This window comes from Perna viridis, chromosome 15 (genome assembly GCF_037379345.1).
Source record: "Perna viridis isolate PV_CMFRI_1.1 ecotype Kerala chromosome 15, ASM3737934v1, whole genome shotgun sequence".
Classification (NCBI taxonomy): domain Eukaryota; kingdom Metazoa; phylum Mollusca; class Bivalvia; order Mytilida; family Mytilidae; genus Perna; species Perna viridis.
The window spans coordinates 581,132-603,640 of NC_142459.1; the positions used below are offsets into that span (position 1 = coordinate 581,132).

At 33.1% G+C, this 22,509-nt stretch overlaps 1 protein-coding gene across 1 annotated transcript; it reads right to left on the bottom strand.

The window, feature by feature from the left end:
• Window positions 1-349: 349 nt before the first annotated feature.
• LOC148596458 (uncharacterized) lies at window positions 350-10,542 on the bottom strand. Its single transcript, XM_088564526.1, has 6 exons — window positions 10,395-10,542; window positions 9,042-9,564; window positions 8,305-8,681; window positions 5,704-7,839; window positions 4,076-4,106; window positions 350-2,572 (listed from the first exon to the last, which is right to left on the bottom strand). Exons 4-6 carry the CDS (start codon window positions 5,740-5,742, stop codon window positions 2,271-2,273), a joined length of 372 nt encoding a protein of 123 aa, XP_088420652.1. The 5' UTR covers window positions 5,743-7,839; window positions 8,305-8,681; window positions 9,042-9,564; window positions 10,395-10,542; the 3' UTR covers window positions 350-2,270.
• Between the last annotated feature and the right edge of the window lie 11,967 nt (window positions 10,543-22,509).

Sequence of the window (22,509 nt, forward strand, 5' to 3'; positions counted from 1 at the left end):
ATTGAATGTATTAAAGACAAAAAATACTCAATTGAGAATAATAATGTGTCACTCATTGCCTTATTCTTTACATAATGGTACTTAAATATTCTCCAAAATATCAATCAAATCAGGTACCTTATGCATGCCATGCTAATATTCACATATACTTTTATATAAATTCTAACAGTTGTATAACTATCTGCAAAGAAGAAAATTTAAGTTACAAGTATTAAAACATGCTGAAGCTAAACATAGAAAAACAAAGCATTCATAATTACAAACTTCACAATAAAGGCAAAGGCTCTCTGACCCTTTAACTCTTTAATTTTATATTTCAGTAATTACCACAGTGTAAAAAAAAACACAAAAAAATCAGACAGGAGGTGATTCACGCATGTCAAAAACTGACAAATTTAATTCTATTTCTTATTTAGAATCCGTTACAATCATATATGTTCATTTGGGTGTTTTGCTTTTGAAATAAAATTTTATAGATTGTCTTTACAAGAGTTATCGTTACTGATTTTGTTCTATTTGGTTGATTTTATAGATTGTCTTTACAAGAGTTATCGTTACTGATTTTGTTCTATTTGGTTGATTTTAGTGGGAGATTTTCTCTAAAGTACTGATCTGAATATTGGAAAGACAACTGATACGCAAAAACATTGCATATGCAAATTTAAAAAGCATTGTTTGTCGGTGGGGGTTTTCTAAACCATGAATCATTTTAATATACACAGTGGCTGAAATTTATATGGACTGGTACTGAAGTCATCTAGACTAAAACAGTTGATATATCTAATGTACAATATCTGTATAATTATTTGCAAGTTATCATTTCCATTTAAAGTCATCGAGACTAAAGTAACTGCAATTAAAAGATAGTTTTTTAAAAGTAGTAGCTTTTGTACGAATGAAGCACATTCTGTAGTATGTAATTCACCTCCAAAAAGTCTACACATTTTATTTTTTTAATGCTTTATAGGTCTATATGATGAAATATATAATTATTCATTCCAATCTGTCTGCTCTTTGGAGATAATCCACATTTAACATTCAGTAGTTTCTATTGTATTGCAGTGTCACTTACAGAGTTGCCTCCCTTAATTTTGAATTCTACAGTATGTTCTATATAATTGTTATCTCAATGTGAACAAAGGTTATACGAAAAGCCACAAATTAATGTCTATTTGCTATACCATTTTAAACAACATATTTAGAATAAAAATGTTTCGGCTTTCCAACCACGAATCTCATATTGCACGATTTTTATCTGGATTGCTACTTAAATATAGTTCACAAATTAGCATAATACATACATATCTTACATAAATCAATTAATCTAGGCAATTTTGGAAAACTCCTCTAAAATATCACTTTCTAAGATTTCGGGATTGGGATGAATTGTTTAGTATTAGTAGTATGCCTACAGAAATACAGTGTATTATCTAAAATTACTGAAACTAATGAATACTATATAACACAAATACTGACCCACAGTCAAAACCAGACAAAGATTTCCTGCTTAAAACCCACAATTCATACCTGACCAAAAAAACAGACAGGAAATGAACAAACTAGCAGACTACAAACTTAACTGTAGTTAAGACATGGTATTTAACCATTTATGTAGAAAAAAGTAAAATACATTGTGATATTTTTTTAACTACTTTACTGAAACTATTCACTCTGCGATGAAATATAGAAACAATAATATGACATAATTGGATTGAATTCAATTTATCCATTAGAGGTATCCCAAGAAAGTGATTTAAAACATGATGTAGTAAATAGAAATTTGATTAAGAAATCAGTCTAAGGATCAATTGGCGTTTTTATTTTTATTTTGTAACAATGATCTTAATTGATACTGCATGCTAAAATGGTTTACAGTGATATTAAGAATAACCACAAAAACATAAAACTGTTAACATTAAGTACCATTCTGCATAAAAGTCGGACACTGTCTGAGTGATTCATGGTGTAGAGAACCTTACCAAACAAATGATGGTTTTTCAATTCTAACTACAGAATTATAATAAATGACAGATTTATATTGTTATCGATATGCAATAAATTGTGCCCAGAACAAACCAAAAAATATGTTATTTTAAATAACTGTAGCAAATCTATATTTGATTAAATACTAATTCAAATTAACAAACATCAATAATTATGTAAACAATATTAATGTGTACTATTGTTTAGAATTGTTATTTTCTAGACTCATTCATTATATTGTGTCATGTATAAGTCTCTTGTAGCATTCATGTCAATCTGACACCAATTCATGCGTGATTGTTGTGTATGTTTAAGTCAAGAAGCATTCTTGTAATGCTCACACCAACGTTACACAACGCTTGATCTAGATCTTTCATTTGATCTTTCTCTGGGTGCTCAGATCGCCACTTCTTAAGGACCTCTCTATTTATGTTGATAATTTTATATCGATCATCTTTCATATTCAACCAAAACGAAGCCTCCTCTTCAAGTTGTACAGACAACAACAGACTTTCATCAATTACCTCTCTAGGTACTGCATCAATGATTTGATCTGTTACACGTTTCTCACACATTACACTGGATACAGCTATAACATTATAACAAGGATATTACTAAGGTTTTATAGTTTACAAACTTCTGCGTAATCACATCACACATTTGTTAAATATTAAAAAAAAATATTTCATCATCAAATTTGCATTGTTTATGTTCATGTCACAACACTTTGACTTGTGTATTACGTCAGCCAACCATATACTAAGTCTAGCAAAGCAGACTGTTATAAAACTCCACCACATCACCCACTAACATTGTTTAACATTTAATGATTCTACATGTAGCGAATGGTTCGTCAAAGAATCTAAACATTGTTTAATCTCTTCATCGAAAATAATTTCTTTCATCACAGTGGTTTTGTTGCTCTTATCTCCACTTATTTATAGTTTGATTTCAGAAATAACATTGATTTTGATTGGATAAAAACAATCGTCCATCACTTCATTGGCCACATTTTGTAATGACTGTGACGCCATCAATTTTTTTAAAATGATTTACTTCGTGAATTTTTATATTTTAAATCAAATTATAAAGAATGACTGTAATATTTTATCTGTCTATTTGAAATAGCTTCAATACTTGGGGTACCCTTGAAAGTAACCTTCTACACAGGTTTTTGGTGAGCACCACGTGATTGAGGTTATGTTTTTTTCACAGACCGAAAACAAATAACAGTCATTCCTGAAATATTCTTTCTAAGATTTACAGTCTAGACATAGCACTGAATAGAATCTGTATATATCAAAGCAAATTAGAGTTAAATTCTAAATTCTATATAATTTATTTATGGTTAGAATGGCTTCCCTGTAAAACACTTTGATTGATTGATTGCTTAATTGATTGTGTTTAACGCCCTAGCAGCAACATTTTAGCTATGAACATGAAATGGATGATAAAATGATCATGAAATGATGACGAAATGAAAGGTGACAGAGGACACAAGGATAATAGGGTTAATGGGTTTAGAATGCCACTGGAAGTTAGGAGATCAAATGTTTCTGCTCCTATCGAATACCACGTTAGGGTTCTTTATCGTGCGAGGAACGTGGCAGTACTGTGGTTTGAAGTCAGGTTTTGCGTATTATGGCCTGACGACCCCAGTATACAATGGGTACCCAATTGCACAATATGGCACAAAACCCAGTTGCTTAAAGTGCAGATCGCCCTAGGCCCTGGCCAAGGTTATGAGCCCTATTCAGTCATTTTATACGACAAACTTAGCGCTACTGTGGACCTATTCTGTTGATATCCGTACCCGCGCGGGGCCTTTACCATTTTGAAGTTTGCCTTGTTTGATAACTATGAATTGTTTTCTGTATATTAACTTTTTATTATAAAACCCGGCATGAATATTAACGGTCAGTAAGTGCAAAAGAAACAACATAAAAAGAGAAAAAAAGGTATATTATATATGAACAGCATGAATAGAAATAGTTTGTAAGTTTATCAAATACCGGTTAAATAGACATCTAGCATTAATCAAAACATAGGAATTCCTAAGGATGTGTTGTTTTGTTGTTTGTTGATAAATTACCTTCACATTCTGCTCCACAAGAGATTTTCTCCTGAAAAAAAATCATTCACATATGGTGCCACTCTTATTATAATGTGAATCATTCTTTAAAGGCTAACTGAGAGTATAACGCAATTACGTTTATAGCGGTGCAGCCCTTAAATGATAGGAACTTTCCTCTTATACCATACCCATTCCCTATTCCCAGTAGAGATTTCCCTATTCCCTATAAAAATCCACATTCTCATCCCCCATGGAATAAACATTTCATATTTCTAATCAGATATCGACTTTATCAAGTTGAATTTTATATGTTTAAATTCTTCTAAATTTCCACTGTTGTTTCGTATAAAATCTAATACATTTATCGTATCAATGAAAAATATAAAAACTAATTTACTCAATCATCCCCTTTTATATTTCACCCCCAAAACACTATCCACTTTTCCTTTTCTCTATATACCGTAGAATGGGAAGTTCATTTATACAAATACTGTAAAAAAATTCAGTAAAGTTCCATGAAGTTCACTTAGACGAAAATATATAGAAGTTGATATGACCTTGAATAAACTGTGTAAGAATTTTCTTTATTCGATATTGTAATCTGTATATCGTTTATCATTTTAATTATTTTAGGTTACAGACCACCAATTCAACCAATGAGCATTTGGAACGTACGCAAAAATAGTCCTACGCAGAAATTACCCCTGTTCCTCATAGTGCTGTGAAAAAAAGTTCTCATCTTATTGAAAAAATTTAAACAGTTTCTGAAAGGAAAAACATTTCTGTACATTTTATAGGTGCATTTTGCTTCTTGTGATGTGAAGCCTAATCTCCATAATGATTTTTAAATATAACCCTATCTTGTGAAAACACTGGGATTTCCCATGCTATTTATAGACCCTTCACTTCCGGTGACCAGTACTGCACTGCAAGTCTGCTAACCCCACATGCCATTCTGAGGATTGTGAGCTGACATATGTAGAATCATGCTGATATATAGTCATCTGCAGGTTAAAGTTAAGGTAAAGTCCAGAGAAGCCATTGAATATTGTGAAATTAGCATAGAAGCCTATGGGAAGTGGAATTAGTGGTTTTTAGCCTGATATAGAAAGTAGTGTTTTGTCGGAAGTTTTCTGTGTAATAAATTTTGATAATTCATACTGTTAAATAAATTCGGTAATTTCACTCTTCGACTCTCTCCCGCTAAAACGTCACAACTTTGATATCAATCCTCCAATCACAGAATTCAAATTTCATATAAAAAATATCGATATATTATGAAGAAAATTTTTATAATAAAAAGATTATCGTGAATATACAAAATATGGTCAATCGTGCCAAAAACGCTTGAGGATTTAACTAGTATGCGGAACAAGTTCCGCACACTCTTTTAATCTAGGCGTTCTTTGACAATCGGGATAATATTCAATTTTTACCTTCGCTGAAACAATTGCGTATTTACAGAACTAATGAAACATTATTGAATTATAGTATGACAACAAACCGTTGTTCCCATTTTATATTTTTCCTAAATTAAATATTACACTTTTCAACATCTTTAAAACCCAAATAATTCCGCCATAATTCTAATGAGCTATTATTAGTATATGATAATGTCGACTATATATCTAAGATTATATACGTACCCTGTTTACGAACCACATTTCTTTAATTTCTAGGCCCATTGTGTGTCCATGTTTACATGTCCACGTGGTTTGCAGCTGATTGTAGCAGGGGTCAAAGGTATTGTAACATGGGAACTCAGTATGGTAAGGCACTTCATTTTTTATCTTCACTTCTGATGACGTCACCTTATAGCTTTCCAGGATACTAATCAGGATATCTGCCAGACATTTAGAAATGCCGGTAGCGGTGTCTCGAACAATTGAAAATCTTTTAGAACTGTGAAGCAAAAAAGGTCTACTCTATCAAAACGTAGCATGACAAGAAGATCCAGATTTCTCTTAACCCTGAAAACTGCCATTCCAGAATACAACATCGTCATCCCCTTTTGACTTTTTAACTCGAACATGTCAACACAAGAAGCTATCAATCTGTACCCAATAGCAGGTGGTAGCACGCTGCTGTGAAACTTGAAAGATATCCCCAGTGCTCTGGTTTCTAAGCCTTCCGATAAATAACTTTTATCTTCAACAGTTTTGACAAGGCTAGGGACGTAAAAGTAGTCAGATTCGATCCATTTGCCAGATTCATCGTACTTTTTTGGTGTAGCTAGAATATCAAGGTGTCTCATCAGTGACAGTAGGTATTGTTTATACTGTATGAATCTTGGTTCCCCCTTCCAAATTGCATCAATATCTTCTTTCTTTAGGAGGCCATGCTGGTGCAGAGATTTGAGGGTTTTCAGTCGGTCACCTTTACAAAACCGCTTATCAATGATCGCAAAGCATCGACCAAAAACTTTGGTGAGATAACTACATTGTCTCGAAGCCCAGGCAATGGAAAGTAGATGATTTCCCCTTGAGAGTGATGAACTTTCAGAAACAACTGTATATCTTTTTCCGACAGGTTTTGGACTGGATTTGGTTCTCCTGGTTTATACTTCTTGTAGCCGGGACTGTTTTAGCCAAAAGTTATATTTTCAATATTTTGATGCAAATTACATCATTAGGGAGCTTAGCTCGTAGTTTGTTCGTTGTACTTACTTATTTGTTGGAAGAAGCCATAATTTTCGATATTTTTCGTATGTTTTTCTTGTCCATGTGCACCGTGTAAACCGGAAGTGCACGTGCCAAAGTCGTTCTAGTATCTGGTCCACGATGGGTCAATTTCGGCAAATCGTTTTGTTAACATTCGTAAGTTCTCACGGTTTAACAGCTGATTTTACGATGCTGTCGGTCAAGGTTTAGCTCTATTGTCCTCAGGAGTATAAATAAAGCTCAATTTTAAGTATTCCTCAGTTGCAGAAAGAGCCGACCTGGAGCCAGGTCACCCTCACCCACGGAAATTGAACAATTTCCACCGGGCTCACACGGAGTTCTAGATTGTGACCTTGCCACGTTTGTAAAAGGTATATCCATTTGTTAACTTATCCCAGGGTCCGTCTCCCGACATTTAGGGATCACTATTGGCTCTTTTCATTTGCTTTTTCATTTAAAACACAACGCGAAGTATTTAATTCACATTTTGGCTATCATTTGGGGTATTTTCATGTAATTTATAATGAAGTAACTTATTTTTGAAGCTTCATTCAGTTTTTCTGAGGTCTTTAGACATATTTTTGATAAAGCTTATTTTCAAAGGTGATAATAATTGTTGAATATTGTTATTTTTTATACTAAACTTTACATTCACCATTGTTATATTGTAAAATAAATATATTTGTGTTGAAGCTTGCTAATTTAGCCTATTGAAAGTTCAGCCATGTGCTTCAAATGTATCCAGAGGTCGAATCAAGGTTAACAATATATGGATATGGGGAAATGTCACTGAATATTTAGCCCTATTTGGGAACATTCCTTGGCCCCGTATGTTACACTTCTAATTGTTTTAATGGACATTACTAAGTCTCCCTTCTCTACCGCTCTGTTGATTATCATTTTGGGGTAAATCCATGACTTTGGTAGTTTTTCACCCCATGATGGCTGAGTATAGAGCAATTCAACGAGAACTTTTTTCAACTGGTGATAACCAGGATCTTTGGGCTCCATTGCGTTGAGGAATAATTTGTGTTGTAGAACTAAATGTTTTATTGCAGGCGTGCAATGAAACATCTTTTCAATTTCTTCAAAGATGGCCTACGCCATTTGATCTGCCTTATCCTGTAGTAAAACAGGTAAAACTTTATATGCAACAAATCAGAAAAATTTATATCATGTTTGTTTTGTAGGGAGATCGTATGCAAGTGATTTTGTTTTGTTTTGTTTTGGTTTTTTTCCCCTGTTTTTACCTTAAGTTTTTACATGTAATTATACTTTATTCTGTTATTTACATTACGTATGAAGATCGCCTCTGTTCCTCATTTTCACTTTTTGGCTATGAACTTGGATTTAGCTGACTTTGAATTGTCCTTCTTGTTTGATGCATTGTTAATTTTTGATGATATTTCATAGAACTGCATGTCTTTAATCGTTATTGTTAATATGAACGTTTTGGGGCTGTTTGGGCAATGCCAAAATACGCTTAATTACTAAGATTACGCGATGTCTTTTATAAATATTTGTTATGCCAGCATGAAGATGTATAGAAATATAGCTTAACAATTTCATAGTTTAATTTTGTGGTACCTTTGGAACTTTGTCCTTCTGAGTACAAACTACTAATATCTTCGGAAATCCGCTTGATCCTCTTTTCGAAAAAGATACAATTGAGCTGACCCAAAATATTGTAAATTCCGAAAAAAAAAATACGCACAATATTGTCAATGTCATACAAATTACATGATCAAATTTGACGCATAATTATTCAAGTCACACCTTCAACAGCTCTACTGGTTTAACTGTTATTATAATTTTTCCATTTCTTAGAACGAATCATTTCACAAACGGCTGGTGTAGTCTCATTGATTTAAACATAAAAATAACTGATAAATATTACGTCAGTAGGGCTCTGTATGAACGATGATAAGCTGTTGATAACCATGAATTCTTTAGGTCAGCTATATCTGAAACAAGACACAACATTTAACTATAGATATGCATGTCTCATTCTAGTTGAAAGGTTGCACCTATACTGTTACGTAGAACCATGGAGCAAAAGCGCTGGAAGATTCATTATTATATCTTTTTATAACTTCTAGACGTAGGTAACTTAGCGTTACATACCAAGTCCTGTTTACACATGCTAGTTATAGGTTGGGTGAAACTCCTTTCCGTGAATGATTAATCAATATATATATATATACTTACTTCATTATATATATTTCCCATAGCAACGAACGATTTCTTTAAAACTTATACCTATTACATGACGAGGTTTTTTTTTTGGCGCCGTCTAAACAATTTTCTTGCCTAAATATACTTACTGCGTGCTGTAGGTTTCCCGTGTCGCCCTGGAATGAATGATTCAGTATCAATTACTTCGTCAAATTCCTTGCTTCCGTCTAGAACAAAAATGTATATCCCTCTGTACGTGAAAAAAGATTGGTATGTGGAATAGAATGCTGACGCCCCCAAAATCCATCATGTTAATGGGGCCCAGGGAACTGCTTAGTAGACCTTTTTTTCCACGTCGTGCTGCTTCCTTTTGTACATCATCAATTGTACGAATCTCAGGTTTCTCCATACCAAGTTTTACTTTTAACCGTTGTAATATCGATTTATGTTTTTCTGTGACTATAGTTTGGGAATAATGTACCTTTTCTACAGCGCCTGCTCCCGATGGTCTATCTTCTTTGTCCGTGGTTAGTGTCACGTTATCGTATTCCTCGTCCTCATCAATATGTTCATATTCAACATCTTCCTGTTCCTCTAGCTTGTCAATCTCCATGGGGACTTGGTTTGAATTGTTTAACAGGTCTCTGTAGGCGACATCGTCTGAATTTAATGCTTAAATGATATAGAATAATAAATACACTTAAAAATGTTACTAGTTTTTTGAAAATACTCTTGATTGGTGAAAAGAAAAGCGATAGAGAAAAGTCATATCAATGGACAAATCACTACACAAATCGACCAACCAGTGCACAAATCCGAACACAAATCACTGGACAAATCAGCAGACGAAGCAGTCGACTAATCATAAAGTAGCCAGATCATCGGTTTAAGATGTACAGACATGAAATTGTGACCTTAGTTTCGACATACAAAATGACGAATGAAGTGCTAAAAAAGACGTTCGCCCTTTTTAATAGTACATAAATCTTGGATATAAAATAGTGATGTAATATATTGAATGTTTCAAAGATGAAACGTTCATCGATGATATCAAGCATAGGAATCGTTTTTGCGTAGGTATTTAGTTACGTCGTCGCTCTCTTGAAGATCAAAAAATGTCTTTAAGAATGCGGACTTTGTGTGTTGATATTTAAATTTAGATCTTACTGCGTATATTATTTATTGTGATTTTACAAGTTTTGCCGAAAATGTGATTTCTTTTGCGGTTTTGACCTTGATAAACATTTTTTAACAATCCGAAATGTCAGTTTTTGTTATATTTAAGTCGGTTGTATTTTTCGCAATTATAAACGCGTTGCAATTATTACAAAATATTTTAGGCATGAAGGTTTTTTTTTTCAAAGTGAAAACCCAATTCCATTTCGTAAAATCAATACTTTTCTGATTATTTTTGCAACATTTGTAAAGCTGGTTGCTTCTCTTTTGTACACATACGTGTATTACTTTTTCTCACTGTTTTATTTAAATCATTCTGTTCTTACCTTCTACAACCCACGAGTCTTTTTCCACATCGACGGCTGCTTTATAAATATGCAGGTCTAGTCCTTCAATGGCTTTTCTCTTCTTGCTTAGTTTATTTCCTTTTAAGACAGATATGATAGCTGAATTCTCAACTTTCCTTTCATCTGTGGCAACATCCCTTCGGCTCCTGCGTATGGAGTGTTCATATCACAACTCATACGTTATGCCAGAGCTTGCCGAAATTACGCAGACTTTTTATATCGCGCTAGGTCTCTAACAAATAGGCTTCTGGAACAGGGTTATGTTGCTACAAGATTGAAGTCATCACTACAGAAGTTTTATGGTCGTCATCGTGAACTCGTGGATCGTTATGGTGTATCCATCAGCACCATGAAAACTGATTTATTCAACGGGTCATAGTTTTCCTTTGCTCGTTTGTCTACCACGGACTTGACTTATAAGCAACTCGGCGGGTGTTTCTAGAAAAGCAGTGGACGCTTACCCTACCGGTGCACCTGGTCCATGCTCCTAGTTTTCAGTGGGGTCCGAGTTGCTCATTTCCTTTTGTTTCTTTGTATGTATGATTTTAGTTACTTAATGTTCTTTGTTGTGTATGTCTGTTTTCCATGTCTGGTCTTTGTCCCTGGAATACATTCGTTTGATTACCGCTATAACCTTGGTTCCCTTGATTACTCTTTACCAATAGCTTCGCACCCCACAGACATTATTTTACCAACGAATGACTCATAAAAGCCTGCCCTAAGATTGCTAGAAAAAGTAGCCCCGTCAACCATAGATAAGTAGAGAAGTTCTTTTGGCAATCCTGCATTAAAAAGTAAAATATTTTAAATTGCACAATGTGCAGTGCTTGTAAGACAATATAAGTACGACATTGACTTCGTAAATATTGATATTTGATCCAGTACATTAAACACATTTAACTGTAATATAATAATATTACATAATGTCGATAAGTATTTTCATTGGTAGGAACATAATATGAATTCAATATCATATGTTACCGGAGGTATGACAAGGCATGTGTAATAGCAATATTTAGAAATATTTAAGAAATACTAATATGTTTCATATTGAGTGAAAGTTGAATATCGCAAAATATCAACTCATGTTATTTAATTTAAACATCATAAAAAAAGAACCTCGGCGAGTTATAAAACATTTGTCTATATAATTTACTTCGATTACTTTGACCGTTTCATATTCTGCTTCTATCATGACGGATATTTCAGCGATCGTCACTCTGACATTCTGTTTTTGTCGTGACGGATATTTCAGAGCCGTCTTTGAAATTACAGGTGATGTGATTAATATCACAACGCCGATTTCGACCAATTATGTTTGATAGATAATGAAACACAACCACAATTGAACCATTTGAAACATGGTAAATTTTAAATCACTAGTTCACATAATTTTATCCATTGTGGGATATAACACAAATAAAGTCGTCAAAGAGAAATAATGGTGTAGAGCACTATCTAATGTCAACAAATACATTAGATGAATCTCTTAAGTGGGTTCTTTATTAAGATAGGGAACATGTTATAACTTCTCGATTTAAGTGATTTTGGTTAATTACTTTAGGATTTAAATCTTCCAATGATTCTTGTTGAAGGAAGATTTCTCCTTGAATCATGTATACATCATACTGCAATTAACAAACTTTATATGAACGGTATTTTTTATATTTGCAAACAAAATGGAAATCAGGATTTTTTAAAGAAACAATAACCGTACCATGCAGCGAACTACAAACATGTTTTTGGGTTTCGAATTACAGAATATAAACAATATTACCAAATGGTTGCACAATTCGTTCTTTTAGTCTACTTAAAATAGTACGAGATAAGACCCAGTTTAGGTTCACTATCCCGCATGGAAACTCATAGACATAGCAAACTCAAGTTTTCTACAAAAACAACTTATATTGTATATTTTCTATAAATTGAATTATTGGTCAAAGAGTGAAAACAATGTATATATATATATATATATACAACGTCTCAGAATGTGACGACTCTATTTGCTACACTGCTCCATCGGATCAAATTGATACAGGGAAGATATATAAACGTATAGAAAGGTCTGAAAAATTCCCAACAATGTTAGAACTGTCAAATTTGCGATGCAAATTTTTGGTTGTTCCCTCCGCGGGACTCGAACTTGTACTGCTGTGACATCTATGGCAACACCGCCTGCACAAAGTCCAGCGCCCTAGACCACTCGGCCAGCTAGGCTATATAAAAATATAGCTTTCGCTGGCCGGGTCATTCCTCCTCGTAGTATTAATCTAGGGCTGTAACTTAAAACACGATGTATGGTAGTACGGGACAGTTCATCTAGGTGTTATTATGTAGGATAGAGGATCAAGTTAATGATGCATGTCACAACAAATCTAACATCGTTGGGAATTTTTCAGATCTTTCTATACGTTTATATATCTTCCCTGTATATATATATATATGAGGCTGAAATGTAGACAATCACAATACACTATATTGGGATTATTGGCGCCTTGGATTTACAGCAACTGAGATGTAGTGAAATTCATAATTTTAATTTGTAACAACGTTTTGTTAAGGTTAACACATCTATACTAACAAACATCATGAGTATTCACCCATTCACTTTTATCATATAATAGTGCATTATTAGTACATGTGGCAAGAATCCATTGTAGTACCAAAATATATCTACAATACTTAAAGATATGACAATGAATAATCACTAATTCATTTAACCAATAGTACTTCTCAACTCCTCGTTGAGGTTGTACAATGAAAAGTTTATTTATACAAATATTGTCCTCCAATATAAGTACATTTTTAAAATAGTTTCTTGCCTCAAGAAAACTCCCTTAAATCCAAATATCTCCTATTTATTCCTATTTTGATATTAAATTAACTTAAGCTTTGCCTGCAAAAGTTCAGAAATTAACTATAATGATAATAAACCAAAATTTCTAATTTAGCATTATCATGGACTTTTCTCTTAAAAGAATTAAAAAAAAAACCATATGAAGTAAAAATAAGTACTCATTCTTTAAAAATATAGCTCTCTAAAAATACTAACGTTTACAGCCAAAAATTTCAGCAAGACTATTTTATAGCGTAATTACGTCATATTTAATGGGAAAACATATCGAGACTCGTATGACAACTTATTCAAAGAAAGCAACAAAAACTACAGAGTTTGATGTTTACACAAAACTACAACAAATGTGCGTAAAAGTCGTTCAACAATGAATCATTCAACTGTAAAAGGACTAAACATATGGTGACAACGTGGTTTGCAGCAGATGAACAAGTGGAAACAAGTGGTATCTACTTCAATATTTGTGACTTGTGATAATTAGATTTTATAATAATTTCTGCCTTGCAAATCTTTGATACGGCAAATATGACTAGAACTGAAAATACATGTCATGTACAAATATAATGAAGTAAAGGTTTTAGATCTGTCCATTAACTGAAACAGTTGCACATCACTATAGCAAATTATGATTGGATATATCATTCGTGTACATACTCATAGGTTACATACATAAATAAACATGCATATTCATAAAATATTAGCCTTCATTTCTTCAACCCATTGAATATTCAAATATACATGGTAAAAAACTACAACACGTCAATCTATATTAAACATAGCCTATGGTTATTTAATCATGAGATAATAACCTGATAAACGACTCAAGTGTGCTTTACTAAAATAAATGTATACTATGGCTAATGGTGTTCTCCACAATATGAAATATTTTGCCTGATGAGGTCAACAAATGTTATTGATATCTTAGAGATGTAGACCAGAATACCTATTTTTAACTTTTTTCGGGTTAAAATATTTATTTGATCCCCTTTTCCAGAAAATGGTTATCCTCTTAGAAATTTGGGAGTAAAAAATATGAAATTTATAACGTTTTTGTGTACTGCTTTCGACAAGATTTAAAAAAAATGAATTACCATCTTTGAAATGTTGATCATTCTAACAATAATTACTTTATACTAGCATTGAGAAAGGGAATATCATTTCGTTGCTGGTTAGTTTCTAATATTTTGAAAAAGGTCACTGACACATATCAACTATTGTCATTAAATCAGTATCGTTCTTGTATTTCTTTTTATATCAAAAAGTATTATTATCTCTTAACATAGGAGTGAAAAAATGGCGATACTATTTTCAGTTTTCAAATAACATGACATATGCATGTGCATTGTAATTTTCATTCAAGATGCCAAAAAGAATTTTGTTTTTTGTTCAAAACAGGCCCGAATTATAAATAATCATTTGTACCTGGGGTCGGGCTATTTATAATTATTTTATTATGATTTTATTATTTATCATTTGTGTATTAAACATTCACGTACCGTACACATGTATGTGTGCAATGAAATATCTTTATATTTTCAAATTTTATATAAAACAGAACTTACATTTTCAATTTATTTATATGAATTTTATTTCATTCTATGCCATAATATGTTTAAGTACTGTTTAATATTTTGTTTTCGTTTCTAGTGGCTGATCCAGAGAAGGTTCCGGGCTATCATTTGTCTCTAACCGCATAAATATAATCCATAAAAAATCAACCGCGTTGTATGTGTATATTTTATTTGGTATATGGCTATAAACTGTGTCTCCGACCCTTACCAGAAATAGGAGTACTGTAATATATGTGCATTACCAATGATTTACCAACATTAGACTAATGCATTTCTATTTTGAATTGAAACTGTACTGTTGTCATGAATACTGATACAGTACTGTATTTTACAGTGACTTTATTGTCATTTAAAATAAATCTACAGATCTGTCACTTATAGTACTGTTTCATTAGTGAATCTTAAAGTACTGTTTCACTGAATTTACAGTACTGTTTCAGTCTTTTACAACACGTTTTCAGTATTGTGTTATACAGTACATGTTCAATACTGTATGCTTCAGTAAGTTATCAGTATTTTGTTTTACAGTATTCTTTCAGTACTACATTTTTCAATATAAGTACATTAATGTTTACTATGAACTGCTGGTCTACCTCTGAAGATCGCAGAAATATTCAGAATTACATGTTTGACTTTGTTGTCTTATGCGTGCGACGTCACAATATTTGTAACTTCCTCAGCTCGTCATTTCATTTTGAATGATGAATGCAAAATGTCTTGAGTACATATTTGTGAACCAAACAAATATGATCCATAAGAAAGTGTATTTGAAACAAAGTTTATCAGACCAGTAAATTTCAAATTGGAACAGGTCTATACCTGTTTAATCTAGCGGACAATTTTATGGAACAAAAGGGAATTCGGTGTAAAAAATATCTACTCTGATTAAAATCTAATAAAAGGATATGGTTAAACAAATTAAGAGTAACCAATTTACCAATATACTTATGGAAATAGGAATGTGGAAAAATATTTCACAAAAAAACAAAAACAAAAAAACAACAACAAAAAAATAAACAAAATAAACAAAATAAAAAACAAAAACAAAAACAAAACAAAACAAAAACGAAAACAAAAAAAACAAACAAAAACAAAAACAAAACAAAAAACCAAAAACAAAAACCAAAAACAACACAAAGAACAGAGTTTGTCCTTTAAGTGGAAACGGTATTGGTGACGAATTTCATTTGCTATTTGTTTGTCAGCATGAAGTCATCGTAAACTATCGAAAAAAGCTATTACCGAATTGTGAAATAAAAAAGTTTGTCTAAAAGGCAAGGTCTCTTGTCAGTTTGTGGATATTTATAAAAGACATGCAATTTTAATTAAGAAACATGCTTTATTGTTTTGATGACTGCTATGTATATAAATATTTAAATATTTGTATTGATATCATATTTTTATTATTTTATTTCATGATTCCCATATGTTATTATTGTGTTATGCTCATGTTTCAAAAATAAAATGTCTGAGTGAGCTTTAATAAATCTTGATTGATTGATTGTTGGGGTTTAACGCCCGAGCAACAATATTTCAGCTATATTCAGGCAATGAATATGAAAGGGATGATAAAATGAACATGAAATAAGGATGATGAAGTGAAAAAGGGATCGGACACAAGGATAACAGGGTCAGCAAATTTGGATTGCAAAAGAAAAAGGGAGGGGTGGGTAAGGTTGGGCAATTTAGCCTCCTGTGGCGGGGTGCAAAAGTTCCTACTCCTATCGAATACCACAGCAGGGTTCATTAACATGCAAGGAACGTGGCACCTTTCCCAATACGGTTCACCAAATGGTTTGCGGTAAGATTTTCCGTATTATAGCCTGACAACCCTAGCATGTAACACGCCAAGGATATCCCATTCCACCACCTGGGCACACATCCGAGTTGCTCTGTGGGCAGAGCACCTAGCCCCCGGCTACATTTCTGAGCACTATTTAGTCGCCCTTTACGACAAGCTTAGCGCTGCTGCAGGCCTATTCTTTTGAATCCAGGACCTGAACAAGGCAATAATTCTTGAAAATCTAGTAATCTTGCATAGAAAGACAAATAATTGTAATTATTTTGTCAATAATTCGGAATTATAAATACTAAACTATATACTAAGCTGATGGAACTGGTGTGGAGCGCTGTTAAAATGCTAAACAATTCCGTCTCAGCCTTTTGGACTAGTACAAAGCAGGGTATGCTTGATTGGTCAATTATTGTCTCGCCCTGCAACCTGCATAAGATATCTGCCATAGGACGTTTAACCACATTCAGTCAATTTTTAATTAATGACAACCATCTATTTTTACAACTTTAAGCTGCTGTAGCTCCCATGCTATAAAGTGAAGTGGAAATGAGGAATGATATACGAGCTAGCATTCGCATAAAAAATCCGAGGTGGATCTTAAGCTTTATCTTGTCAGCTCACATAAGCAACAGTCAGCGTGAAGGTGTGTCAACCGACTAGGTCACAAATTCTGAGCCACTTAGTCGTCACTCCTTAAATATTGCGAGCTTCGTGCAGCAGTGACTACCAATTAGAAATTCTTTGGTTTGTCTCGGTACTCAACCTTGAATTGAGGGTTTGCAAAGGTAATGTTATAGTGAATGGGTCTGTTTCAAAGAGAAATTTTTTTGTAGAAACCTTTGTTCATTGACACTTCCAAAACAGTTTTAAAAAACAACCGAAGTATACTTGTTCTTAAAATTTATTTGCAGGACCATGTATTGGGACCAAGATACCTGATCTGACATTTTTTTTCAAGTCTGTTTGTAGTCAATATACATTCAGAGCTCCTCAGTACAGCACGATGCCATGTACAAATATGTTGTAGGTGGATTTTATAAATTAGCTTTAGTAAAATTAAATATTTCTCAGATATTACGACATTACTTAAATTTATTCGAGTTTAATTCATTGAAGTTGTTTGTTTCTCTTAATGGAATTTGTTCAACGCGTTTGAAGCGAGTAAGGTTTAAAGTTAGTAGGAAGTTACCGAAGCAGGGATTATTTCTTTTTCTTTTTAAATTTCATGGGTTTTCTAAAAAAGACAGGTCTGAATATAGAAACCATTAATTTTATGCAAAAATTTAGCATATGTAATTGAAAAATAAACATTGTTTATTGGGCGGTATTTACACAAAATTAATAACTTTACCCTTGGTAGAAACTAAATTTCATATGAACTGTTACTTAATAGAAAAGTGGGTAATTTGAAATTTCTTCAACAAAAATTCAAAATCATTGTGCTGCACTTGAATTGTCAAGTTTCTCCTATACCAAACATGATTACATCTGACACTGATAGCTGGAAATGTGATTTCATAAATATATCTCAGTTATTTAAGTATTAATATCGAAGTATTGGACTGAAATATATAAATTGTTTTTTTAGAACACCAGTACATATGGGTGATCAAAATATATTAAATGCTTCAAATGATACACTAAATAACTACCAATTAAAATCAAATACAAAATAAATACCCATATACGCAATACAAACACTGATAGTCTTAAAATGGTTTATTGATTTCCATGAGAGACATCTGCAAAGTTGGGACGTTCAAAAACGAAGTGTAAATGAAGAAATGTTTGTCAGTTTGTTGTATCGAAATAACCAAAACACGTTTATCTTCAGTGTTGATATAGTAAGGTTCCAATGACAAAAAAACTCATAAATTTGTTTTTTTTGAAAAAGAAAACATCGATTAAAGAAACTCTAAGGGATATAAATGTCATAAATAACCAGAAGAAAAAGAGAAATCTACATCTTTGTTAAAGAAAACACAGTTGAATTATATTTACAGTGATCGCAAACGAAAGTAATACACCATAGACGTATTTCAGCTTTTAACTGAAGAAAGGAAAATATCGAAATCATTTTAAATTAGTGTTCATGTCATTAGTATATACATTTGTATAAATGTAAACATAGAGAGACACACACACACAAATTATATAAATAATCAAAATAATGAATACTATTGTGACACGTGTTCTTGGAACTTATGCTTGCAGCATAAAACATTAAAAATCTTTTCACAAAAGTGGCATTCATCGTTCGGAAATTAACACCACCAAATTCCCGATAGTTTATCAACACTTTAATCAACAAGATCATTCAATCCTCTCCATGAAAGTTCGTATTTTAGAAAAAAATTTACCATCCTACGAACAGTCCGGTTCTAAGTAAAAACTATCGTAGGGAAAGAGAGGAGTACTGGATACGCAGACAAGGTACTGCAATACCTTACGGATGCAATGACAACATCAAAAGTATAGGAAACCTTTCAAGCCAATATAACAATAGCATGAATGTGACGAATTTATTTGACAAAAATCCAAGACGGGAAAGGAGTCATGGCCATCGCCATTATACGTCACCTAAGTTACATGATGTCTCCATAGATGGTCTCCTTCCTTTCATACAAAAACCTCTTGGACTTCATCACATTAGAACCAAACTTTATTCTATACCTCTCACTCTACTACACTCCCTTTACAAAACAAGTCTTGACACTCCTGTTTCTGACCCCATCTCATCGTTATACAGACTTGTTGCCATCATTTGGATATTGGTTTCCACAGACTCTTTAAACCAGTTTGTGTGAAAAGTCAAGATGAAGAAAAACGATCATTTCTTCTACTACCGTTTGTCAACAAAGGTATAGATACAATTAATTTGGCTAACATCCTCCATCACAAAAACGTCACCAACAAAATTCCCCCATATTTCAAAGACAAATCCATACCAATTATTTCATATTCCTATACTTCACCCATTGCATCCAAAATTTTCAATTATAAAAGGTTATTGCAGAACCTCGAAATTGAGGACTTCAAGGCTAACCACCTGACTGTTCTTGCAAAAACCTCTCCATTCAAATGTGGTCCGTCTGGTCACGTCGTTACAGGAGATTTAACCATTATCGAAAACGAATCTGTACGTAATATCCTTTCTAAAGGTTCCAAGTACCGTGAACCACGCTCCATAAATTGGAATTATAACTTTAAAGTTCTCATGGATGCCGTCGAGGACTATGCAAGAAAATGGATAAAACGAGAACAAGAAGACATCGATTCTCTGTCAGAGTGGTTAAAGGCCGTGAGGTCTTTAATTTTGAAACGAATGAAAGTTTTAAGTAGGTCAATGAGTGCCAAGGCTACATCAGTTTTCAAAGACTCCGATGTAGCAAAAACATTGTCTACTATACATGACAAATATGTTGTCATACCAGCAGACAAAGCCCAAAACAACATTGTTTTTGTCTGCAAAACGTTTTATATCCAATGTTTATTATCAGAGGTAGACATAGAAAATAATAGCAGTGATAAGACCTATACTGCTACCACTCTCTCCAAAGAAGAGATTGTGGAAAACCATAAATCTGTGCTATCCTCTTTTGGTCTCTCTACCAAGGACGATGATTGTGATTTACCGTCTATGTACTGGATTCCTAAACTTCACAAGAATCCATACAAACAACGTTTCATAGCTGGATCTGCAAAATGTACCACCAAACCTCTTTCAAAACTTTTAACTTCTATACTCACAACTATCAAAGGGGGTCTGCAGTCCTACCACAACACTTGTTACTCCCGTAGTGGTATTAATTCAATGTGGATCCTGACAAATTCGAAAGATCTTTTGGAGACAATCAGTTCAAGGCTATTATCTGAATATAATAGCATTAAAACCTATGATTTTCAACACTGTTTACTTCTATTCCCCATACTCAATTAAAATCCCGACTTTAAAAACATTATACATCATTTTTTTCCAAAAAAGATGGTACACCTAGATACAAATATATAGTTCTTGGTAGAGATTCCTCATACTTTGTAAGAAATAATTCCAAATCATCTTCAAAATATACAAAATGCTGCAAAATTTTCATCGACAACATATTTGTCCAGTGTGGTGGACGTGTTTTTCAACAAACGGTCGGCATTCCAATGGGAACAAATTGTGCTCCTTTACTTGCTGACCTATTTCTTCAATCTTATGAGGCTGACTTTATAGCTGATTTGATCAGAAATATAGAATATCGTTTGGCTAGATCCTTCAATCTCAGTTTCCGCTATATAGATGACGTATTATCTTTAAACAATCCTAATTTCGGGGATTTGATACATCGCATCTACCCAAAAGAACTTGAGATAAAGGATACTACAGATACTGTGAAGTCAACCTCATATTTTGACCTACACTTAGAAATGGATGGTGAAGGAAAACTATTGACCAAACTTTACGACAAACGTGATGACTTTTCATTCAGAATTGTCAACTTTCCTTTCATCTGTGGCAACATCCCTTCGGCTCCTGCATATGGAGTGTTCATATCACAACTCATACGTTATGCCAGAGCTTGCCGAAACTACGCAGACTTTTTGTATCGCGCTAGAACTCTAACAAATAGGCTTCTGGAACAGAGTTATGTTGCCACAAGATTGAAGTCATCACTACAGAAGTTTTATGGTCGTCATCATGAACTCGTGGATCGTTATAATGTATCCATCAGCACCATGAAAACTGATTTATTCAACGTGTCATAGTTTGCCTTTCCTCGTTTGACTACCCCGGACTTGACTTTTTATGAGCAACTCGGCGGGTGTTTCTAGAAAAGCAGAGGACGCTTACCCTACCGGTTCACCTGGTCCATGCTCCCAGTTTTTAGTGGAGTTCGAGTTGCTCATTTACTTTTGTTACTTTGTATGTATGATTTTAGTTACTTTATGTTCTTTGTTGTGTGTGTCTGTTTTCCATGCCTGGTCTTTGTCCCTGGATTACATTCTTTTGATTACCGCTATAACCTTGGTTCCTTTGATTACTCTTTCAATCATTTTCGATGGAAAAAAGCTGAAGAAAACCAGAGTGCATTCAGAAATTATAAATTAAACACTAGAAAATATCTGTCATCGCTGAATTGAACTAAGTAACCTTTACTGACTATCATTGAGAATATTATACTTTGGTGAATGGGCTTGTTTCAAAGGTTTAGCGAAACTTTCGTATTTTGATATTGTTCATTAGACTGTTTCTTCAATACAGATTAAAAAAGAACAACTTTTCTTTCATTTAACGATAGCGTAGGCAAATAGTTTTATTGTCGTTTTCATCAGTTTGTAAAAACACCTAATCCAAAAAAATGTTAGTAAGAGAACATTTCTATACAGACGAATTAGGCATCTGAGCAGTTGTTTTATAGACCAGGATCTATGTCTGTCAACTTTACAAATCAAAGATGAATTTTTGGAAGTAAATTGTATAGTTACTTCTGTTGTAATGTAGGTTGGGCTATCATCAATCATCATTTCAAATGTGAGATGGAAAACTTGAAAACAATACAAATTTATGAACATTTCATGAACAAAAAAAAACAAAAAGAAAAACAAAAATCTATACCAAACCAAAAATAATCAGAAATTCTTGAAACATAGTACTACAAAATAAAAGTAAAAACAAAAAGAAACAAACAAACGATCACCAAAAATCCATAATAAAATAAAACTAGAATGTAATTCAGGGACAAAACAAGAAGAAAAAAGCAAAACAAACACAAAAAAGCCTTTTGACTCCTATGTTCTTTTTAGTAACGACGGTGGTGTTTATTCTTCAACCGATGAAAAATATTATACAGTCAGTTTGTGCTTGATACCATAAGAAAAAAATATGCA

Coding starts and splice junctions, on each gene's coding strand:
- LOC148596458 (XM_088564526.1), bottom strand. CDS start 5,742: ATGGGCCTAGAAATTAAAGAAATGTGGTTCGTAAACAGG. Junction 4,107..5,703: donor AAATGTGGTTCGTAAACAGG/GTACGTATATAA, acceptor ATTTTTTTTCAG/GAGAAAATCTCTTGTGGAGC. Junction 2,573..4,075: donor TTGTGGAGCAGAATGTGAAG/GTAATTTATCAA, acceptor ATAATGTTATAG/CTGTATCCAGTGTAATGTGT.